The following is an 8,779-nucleotide window of genomic DNA, read 5'->3' on the forward strand; positions in this document are numbered from 1 at the left end:
GGCCCTGGCCAGAGCTGAGCAATTCCCATGGCCATGCCCCTCCCTGGACAATCCTACCCATCTGGATCAGGGCAGGAGAGGGGACACATGCAGTGGCCGTGTCCCCACAAGCCAGCAGCCCCCTGGCAGTGCCACATCCCTCCTGCCACCACCCCTCCTTCCCCGGGGTTGCCCCTGGGTGGCTGCTGCTGGCCTGATGTGGGGCCTGATCCTGCACACAGGGTGCTGGGGCCCTGCTGGGGCTGGATCCAGCCCCCCACAGGGACAGGGGGAGGAAATGATGAGCTCCTCTTCCCACGGGGCTGCTGGGCAGGAGGCCATGGGGATCAGTGAGTGCAGGGATGGGATGAGCCAGCTCTGGGCCCCCAGGTGCCCTGAGAGCAGCCCCCAGGGACAGGGGGAGGGAGGGGGGAGGGTTTAGTAACTTTTTATTTTACACAGTTTGGAATTTGTACAAATCTGAATTTACAAGGGTCTGTAAAGTCTGTACAGAGGAACTGGAGCACCTGCAGTGACTGTCACCTCCCAGGCCCTTCCTCTCCTTGGGGACAACGCAACAACTAAAGTGCAACACGGCCAGAGAGTGGGGGGGGGGGGCAGGGGCTTCTCTAGAGCAGGGTCCTCCAGCCACCCCCTCCCTGGGGGCAGTGGGGAGTGTACAGAGGGCTCCTGGGACCTCTGAGAGACCCCCTCCCCCCACGCCCCCATCACCACAGCCTTTCCTGCACCACCCATTCCTAAAGTGCTGAATTCCACACCCCCCACCCCCTGCCCCGCTGCCCTGGGGAGGGGGCAGGGCTGGGTGACAACTCTCAGCATGTCCTCCAGCCACCAAGGCACCTCCGGAGAGCCAGGGGACAGGTGACAGGCTGGGGGTTGGGACAGGAGGGTGCTGAGCTTCCCCAGGACACGACTCGAGTTTCCTTTTCTATCCTAAAATCTGTAACTCTTCACCCAACAGCAGGTTCTGGGGGGTGCGGTCCCTGGGCACGGCACAGATGGCTTTGGGCACAACACAGCAAGGGTGGGGGGGCTAGAGGGGGAGGTTAAGGGATGGGTAAGGGCACTTGAAGGAGACTGAAGAGCTCAGGGGAGAGGTAGAGGCATAGAGTGTCTGTTGGCTTCGTCTCAGTGGGACACTGAGTCGTGCAGGAGGATTTGCTGCTGAGCTGGGAGGGTGGGGAGCACTGGGGCTGCACAGGGCTGGGGGGGAATGGGAGCTGTGCAGGGCTGGGGGTGGCCTTTCCAGGAAAATACCCTCAACTTGTGTCATTTCAAAGGGTGACACTGCAGCCTGAGGGCTCACGGGAGAGATTTAAGACAAGACTTCCTGCTGCCAACCACTTCTGTCCTGTGCAAAGTGTTCCCCAAGGTGGAAAAAGCCTTTCTCTGCAGCAGAGCCTGCAGCGGGGGCTGGCAGTGCCACCAGCTCTGGTGGTGACACGATCTGGCATGTGACAGCACACACCTCAGCTCTCACCTGAGGAAGGAGCAACAGCAAGAGAGGGCTGTCCCCAGCTGTCCTGCTCCTGTCCCCAGCCCTGCTGCCCCACTCCTGGATCAGGCTGCAGAGGAGGCAGCAGGGAGGCAGTGAGTGTGATGCACTGGAGCCAGTTCCCTGCTCTGGGAGGGCTCTGGCTCTGCTTGGAGGCCGTGGAAAGGGCAGGAGCACAGGCTGCCTGCACAGGAATGTCACAGAGGGCTCTGTGACAGCCCCCTTCTCTGCCCAGCTGTGACACTGCCCTCCACACCAATCACCCCGTTCCAGCAGAGCCCACCCCGGGCTCTCCCCTCACACCATCCCCTGAAGAACCTGACCTGTCCATCACTCCGGGTCCTCTGGTGGTGTCCAACCCCTCCTCACCCCTGCAGGGGAGGAGAGAAGGGGAGCATCTGGGTGGGGGACAGTCCTGCCGGGCTGGTTCCCTTCAGTCTTTGTCACAAAGGCCAAAAGTGTCACTGGAGGCAGCAAACTCATCTTCAGGCCGGTGGTTTCCGGACAGGTCCTTTCACCAGACATCACCTCCCCTTCCCTGCAGGAGGCAGGGATGGTCCTCCCTCTGCCTTCAGGGGAAAATCTGCAGTTCAAACTTGGGTGCCCACTCCAGTGCACTCCTCGCCACGGCGGCTGCCACCGTCAGCCCCATCACTGCCAGCCCCATCACTGCCAGCTTGGCAAATCGGTTGGTCCTGGTCCTGGGCATCCTGGGCTTTGCCAGGATGGATTTTGTCCGTTCCTCCCCTCGGGGCCACTTCCTGAAGCGCTGCCTCAACACAGCGTCTCGTCTCTGCTGCGCTGACGCCAACTCCAGAACCTTAAAAGCAGAAGCAGCGGTTCTGGAGGAGAAGAAATGAGGTCAGGGAGTGTCCCCCAGCCCTGGGGAGCAGCCTCCTGGCAGCTGATGTTCAGGGGGTAAGCAGGGGATGCACCCCCTCACCGTTCAGCCTGCTGCTGAGCTGCCTCCCTGGCCAGCTTGGATGGTGGGAACTGGACAAAAAGGTCTCCAGCTCTGCTGATCAGAGTCTCGTAAGGAAGGTCCTGTGGGATCTGGGAGAGGAGGTGGTGGACAGAGGCCATGTCACACTCACAGTCCAGGACTTCCTGCTTCCGGTGAAGCACGATCTGGAAGGAGAGCACTGAGGACACCCAGGGATGCAGGGACCCCCTGTCACTTGCTGGCCCTCCCTTCACAGCCACAGGAGTGAAGCATTTTGCTCCCAGCTGTAAGAACTGCCCTTCCTCACGAGGACACACTGCAGGGAAGAGTTCCCTGTCAGGGAAGACACCCCCGACCCCTTCCGAGATCCTGAGGCCACGGGAAGACCCTTTCTGGGAATTTCCATCTTCAGAGCACAGCTTGCTGCTGGCAGGTCAGGGATGTGGGAAGAACCTCAGCAGGGCTCGACCTCACAGCCTGCCCTCAAAAAGAGATTTATTTGGGCTTCTTGTAGGAGGAGCAGACAGATGCACAGCACAGTCCCACAGGCACCTCAACAAGAGGTGCACCTCCCCAGGACATCACAGCCAAGAAAAACCCCAGGAAATGCTGCTCCCATGCTCCCATAGCAGGGAACTGGGGCAGCTTGCAGACCTGGACACCCCCAGGCTGCCTCCAGCAATCCTGATCCCACCTGTCCTTGGCCAGCAACCCCTCTACAGCCCCAAACCACCAAGACCTTGGTGTGGTTCAGTTTAACCCCCAGACCACTCTGCCCAGTACCTACCACGGCAGCAAAATAAATGGGCATCAGGGGGTGGCAAGCCAGGAAGAAGTCGTATAATCGGACCACGTGCCTGAGGTCAGAGAGAACGTGCCCAAACCAGGTGATCAGCCAGCTGAGAGCAAAGATAGTTCCCACCTCAGCACTGCACAGAGACAAAACCAGTTACATCTGTGAGATCAGCAGGACTGTTATGCTCCTGGTGCTGCACTCCTGGTTATCAAGCCAAAGACACCATAAAATGGGAGACACTCGCCTGGAAAAGGACTCTGGAACTGAACCCTCCCCACTTACCTTCCTGCTTCTGCTTTCACCTGCCTGGCTTACACTTGTGTGTCCCTGCTGCAAAACCTGGCAGTGATCCCCAGAGCCAGCATCAAACTACAGCAAGGTGACACCAGGAACAACACTGGGGATGTGAAGCAGCTGTGGCACCTTTGTGTGACACCATCTGCCACCCCTCAGCCTCTCCAGGATGGGTGCAGACCAGTGGGGTGAAGCTGGCACCATGGAAAACCCCTCAAGAGAGGCAGCACAGGTTTGGGTCTGCTCAGAAGCAGAGTCCCAGATGGCTGGGGTCTGTCACCATCAGATCTGGGCTGCTCTGTGGCACTGGGGACACGCTGGTGCTGGGCAGAGCTGGGAGGGAAGGTCTGTGTACCTCTGCATGAAGTCGTGCACCTCAGGGTTCATCTGGTCTATGATGGGCATCAGGTAATTTAAAATGTGCTTGGTACTGTCCATCGTTGGGTTCATAAAAGCCCTGAGGACAGATTGAAAAGAAGCTCTGTGAAGCAACAACATCAGTGAGCTCTTCCCTCCAGGGAAGCAGCCAGGAAGTAAATAAATGGCTTTGCAATAAACAGCTTTGCTGGCAGGGTGGCCCCCAGCCCCAAGGAGTTCTGTCCCTTTGGGACAGCCTCTTCCCACCTGGGCAGGACACAGAGGGCTGATCCTGGGCCCAATGACACTCTATCAACTGACACTTCTTATTCTGCTGCAGTGCACTCCAAATCTAACTCCCTGCCTGGGAGGGGAGGGAGAATCCCTCCACACCACTTCCCAGACGTGGGTTTGTTCTCATTTCAGTGCACAGACAGGAGAGTCACTTGATGTGGAGCTGAGGACACCGGTGGCAGAGCCCACGCTGCCCAGGGAGGCTCTGGTGCCACAGAGGCCCCGCCAGAGGGGGATGAATAACACAAGACACCTCAGTGCTCTCAGCCTCGAGACATGCTCCAAGCTTTCAACTGTCCCTTCCCCAGAGGACAACTCTCTGCAAAGCCACACGTGGCCAGGCTGCTCTCCCACAGCACCCCCTGGCCATGGCCTCACCCCAGGACAGCCCCAGCCCCTCCCCGCAGCCGCCGCTGTCCCCACGGCCCGAGGACAGGCAGGTGGCTCCTGTCCTCCAGCTGAACCCTCCCCGAGTACCTGAGATGATGTGTGGAGAGCTTTTCCACCAGGGCAGTGGCCAGCCTGTCCCCCACCACCAGGAGGATGGTGACCACGATGTCGTGGTAGCCCTGGTAGTAGTGCAGCTGGGGGTTGCGTTTGAGGACGTGGAGGATGATGTCAATGAGGTCCTCCTGCAAACCTTCCCTCTGGTCATCTGGCATCCCTGTGGGGACAGCAACACGTGGTGGTGGGACAGGATGTGTCACCAGCTGTGTCCCCTGCTGGTGCCTGCCCCAGGAGTGAGCGTGGCTGTGGTAAGCAAGGAGAGGACCTGAGCATTTTCCAGCCTGCCCGTCCCCAAGGGATGGGGGTGCAAGGGGTAAAGAGAGCAAGAAAAGTATCCCAAAATCCTACCCCAAAAAAAACTCTGCTAGCTCAGGGGAAGCTGTTGTGTGGGTGTTTAATCTCTGGAGCTGCAGTGCCCCTCCCTACCTGGGGAGAAGTCAGGGTCGGAGAGGGGAGCAGGGCTTGCTGAGGCTCTCAGCCAGCACTGCTGAAGACGTTGCCTCATTTTTAATTTCCCAGGGGTTCTATAAAAAAAATTACCCAGGACCCACTTTCACAGAAACTGTGCCAACTGCACCAGCTCGTCAGGCCTCCATCACCACGTCAGGTATCAGTCCCCTGCTGAGGACAGGGGTTTAGGGACAGGGTGTGACAGGAAGAACTCTGCTGCCACACAGCTGCAGCCGGTTCCTGGCAGCTCTTGTCAACAGAGAAATGCTCAAGGGCCAAGCAGAAAGTCCCAGTGGAGATCCTGCAGGGATGAAGTTCTCTTTTCTCCCTGCTTCACTACGTGTGGCTAAAAATAGGCAGGAGGCTGTCACTGGAGGGCAGAAGGCCCTGTTCTAGCAGAGCCTTCAGGAATCCAGCAGGCTCACAGCATCTGCACTCCAGAAAAATCAAAGTGATTCAACAGTGACACAAAACAAAAGTGGCAGGAGGGGGAAGCAGATTCTGGCTCAAAAGAACAACTGCTCTGCAGTCACAGAGCTGCTGGATTAAGTGTTTTATAAATAGCACAACAAGGCACCAGCCACCTGGCAGAACCACCCAACTGCACAAGTGTCAGAGTTCTCTTACACTGGGTATATGAACCCTGTTTTGTGGCTGTTTGACACCAGAAATTGTTGTGCCCACTGACAAACCTGCTTTCCACACCCCTGAGCTCGACCACGGTCTAAAATAAACTGAAAAACAAACATTCCCCAAGCACTCCCATCTCTGCTAACCTCACCCTGGTGACAACAGGCGAGGACTGTGACTGTTTGGTGGCACCAGTCAGCTGGCAGACTGGGAAAGACTCATCAAAACCAGCTGCAGCAGCAGCAGCTGAAGGAAACTGCCCCAAAAAACTGCTGGAAGCCCTCAAGGAAAAAGCTTTCTGGACTTCAGGCTCTTAGAGCAGTGGAGCATCCCCTGCTGCAACCTTCTGAGTGATGCCTGTGCCAGGAGGAGCCTCAGGACACAGCCCCAGGACACAGCCCCAGGACACAGCCCTTCCCCTGTAGGGTGGGAAGAGGAGAATCCCCCCCCTCACCTGGTGGGAAGCGGCGCAGGGACCTCCGCACATCCAGGAGGACCTGTTGGAAATCCTTATTGTCCTCTCGCAGCTCCTTTCCTGCTGAGAAAAGAGGAACAGGAATTAACAGGAGAGCAGGAAGAGAACCGGGCGAGGGAGCTGGGGAAAACCTGGCTGGAGGGCGGAGGGTGAGGTGGGATGGGCAAAACCACCGCCCCCTGGCACCTCCCCTTCCCTACTCACACACCAGCACTGTCCCCCCAGCACCCTCACAGCACAGAGAAAACGTTTGGGATTGGGTTTTTTTGTAGGAAGTCGAGTATTTCCAAACCAGTGTGTGAAGCTCCAGCGAGTGAGTCCCCTGCGCCCAGCAGCTCGGTGGGAAACATGGAGGTACCGAGCCTGTCAGAAAGCACCCGGGATCATCCCTCCTCCAGCCTGCACAGACCCTCCCAGGGCACCCAGCTCCCTACCTGGCAGAGGGGGCAGGTCATCCGTGTTGACACTGAGCAGCTTTGGCCACACTTTGCAGCGGATCTCATCCGTCAGGAGCCCTCCCTCCCCGATGGCCAAGCACCGCAGCGTGGCCACGTCGATGGGGTCACTGCTCAGGGCCTGGTAAATCTTTGCCAGTTTTCTTTTCTTCTTCGAGTCAAAGTCTGTAAGGAGATCACCAGAGGGGTGAGGTGACAGGCCACGCCAGCACAGGGGACAAGTGTTCCCACTGACAGGCACAGACACAAGAAAGGGCATAAAGACTGCACCACGAGAGTGTTGGCTTCCCTCCCAACAAACACACACTCCCCAGCTATGGGGTAGGTGGAGATCAGCCAGAATGATCCCGATCCCACTGTGCCGTGGAGCACAGGGACTCGGAGGCAGGGAGGGAATAAACCCAAAGCCTGCACACAGGCACTTACAGGACGTGCCCGGGGGGCTGAGCAGGGACATTGTTTCACACTGCATCGTGGCATTTGTCCCCATTGCCTCTCCTGAGGAAGGAGGGAGGGGAGAGGGCCCCTGGATATCCCACACCAGAGGAGTTTCCAGCAGGGAGGTTCTGCTGGGCTGGAGGAGAGGATGAGGCACCAAACGTTGCCTTTACTCCACGGCTGTTCCGAGGGATCCAAACCACTCCTGGGATCCAACCCGGGGTTCTGTGATAAGTGACGTGTCCGAATGGGATTCGGAATGGGAGGAATGGAAAGGATCCTGGCACGGAAACAGCTGTGTCCCAAGGCTCCACCCCTGACAGCAGCTCAGGGAGTCCATTCCCTGCCCACATGGCAGCTCCGTGTCCCGGTGCTGGCCCGGCCCGGCCCGGCCCACAGGGAGGGCCCGGCTGGAACCGCCCGCTCAGCCACTGTGTAAGGGGGTGCTGCTCCTTCTCAAAGTCCCCATTTTGGATGAAAACAGCCTGGAACAGCCTGCAGCCCTCCTCCAGACACCAAGTTCCTGGTGCCGTTACAGCTCGGAGCGCTCAGCCCGTGACCACAACTTCCTTGGCTTTTCCCTTCCCTTCCTTTTCCACCCCTTGTGCCAGCAAAGCAGCAAAACCCCCTCAGCTCAGCTGCTCCCTGTCCCCTCCAGACTCTGGAGACAAAGCCTGTGGGAGCAGAAATTCCAGTTCACACACAAAGAACTTGAGGAGCAGGAGGGAAGGAGCAAGTCCAGCAGCTCCTCTCCTGGGGTTCGGTGCCCAACACCCCCGATATCCAGCGGGCAACAGGCACCAGAACCCCGCGGTCCAAACCCTTTCCTGTGCCCCCACAAACCCCGATCCGGCAGCCGCAGTAACACCGGGAAAGAGGAGCTGGGAGCACCGGGATCACCGACACCCAACCGGTACCCCGGGAAGGGGCAGCTCCCCGGCACACGGAGGGGTTTTATTCGCTCCGGGGTTCGGCCCGCAGCGGGATGGCCGCCCGGTTCCGAAACAGCCCTGTGTCCAACGGCCGGCATGGGGCAGCACCCGGGACAGCCCCGGCGCTGCTGCCGAGCTCCCCCCCGGTACCGCCGCCAGGACCGGCCCGGACCAAGCCTGAAGAACTTAAGGGCTCGGCGGCGAGTCCGGCACCGGCCGAACCGCCGCTTGCCCGAGCTGGGCGGCCCGCTCCCGAACCTTGGGATGGTCCCGCAGCCGCAGGACCGGGCCCAAAGGGTGGGTTCGGGACCCCCGAGGCCGAGGGGGGGTTCGGGACCGCCGGGACGGTCCCCGCCGGGACCTGCGAGCGCCGTGCCGAGCCCCGCCCCGCCGCTAGGGGGCGCCGCCGCGCCCGCAGGGGGCGCTCCAGCCCCCGCCCGCCTCCCAGGAATCGTTGCCTCCCGCCCGCCCGGGCCCGGCCCGTACCGTGCCCGCCGAACCGTTTCGCAGCGGGTTCCGCCGGGCCACGTTCCCGAACTCTGCGGTGCATACCGGGCGGATAAACCGGACCGGGCCGGGCTGGGGCTCTGCGCTCCCCGCGCCATCCGGTCCCGTCCGGTCCCGTCCCGTCCCACCCCCGCCCGCTCCCCCCGCCCATCCGCCGCCGGCGCGCGGGCGGTACGTCACGGCGCGCGAGTGCGCAGGCGCAGGGA

General features: G+C 60.0%; 1 protein-coding gene across 2 annotated transcripts; it reads right to left on the minus strand.

The window, feature by feature from the left end:
• Nucleotides 1–411: 411 nt before the first annotated feature.
• Nucleotides 412–8,708, minus strand: TBC1D20 (TBC1 domain family member 20). Of its 2 annotated transcripts, none has more exons than XM_071759757.1 (8): nt 8,553–8,708; nt 6,676–6,861; nt 6,221–6,301; nt 4,657–4,843; nt 3,884–3,985; nt 3,226–3,367; nt 2,439–2,623; nt 412–2,337 (listed from the first exon to the last, which is right to left on the minus strand). In XM_071759757.1, exons 1-8 carry the CDS (start codon nt 8,614–8,616, stop codon nt 2,067–2,069), a joined length of 1,218 nt encoding a protein of 405 aa, XP_071615858.1. In that variant the 5' UTR covers nt 8,617–8,708; the 3' UTR covers nt 412–2,066. The 2 variants fall into 2 exon arrangements, with proteins under 2 accessions (XP_071615858.1, XP_071615859.1); XM_071759758.1 differs by lacking the exon at nt 8,553–8,708 and adding an exon at nt 7,123–7,294.
• Nucleotides 8,709–8,779: the final 71 nt, after the last annotated feature.

The sequence above is a fragment of the Heliangelus exortis genome, chromosome 16 (assembly GCF_036169615.1).
Source record: "Heliangelus exortis chromosome 16, bHelExo1.hap1, whole genome shotgun sequence".
Lineage (NCBI taxonomy): Eukaryota > Metazoa > Chordata > Aves > Apodiformes > Trochilidae > Heliangelus > Heliangelus exortis.

Coding starts and splice junctions, on each gene's coding strand:
- TBC1D20 (XM_071759757.1), bottom strand. CDS start 8,616: ATGCACCGCAGAGTTCGGGAACGTGGCCCGGCGGAACCCGCTGCGAAA. Junction 3,986..4,656: donor CTCTCCACACATCATCTCAG/GTACTCGGGGAG, acceptor ATCTGTCCTCAG/GGCTTTTATGAACCCAACGA. Junction 3,368..3,883: donor GTGCACGACTTCATGCAGAG/GTACACAGACCT, acceptor GTCTCTGTGCAG/TGCTGAGGTGGGAACTATCT.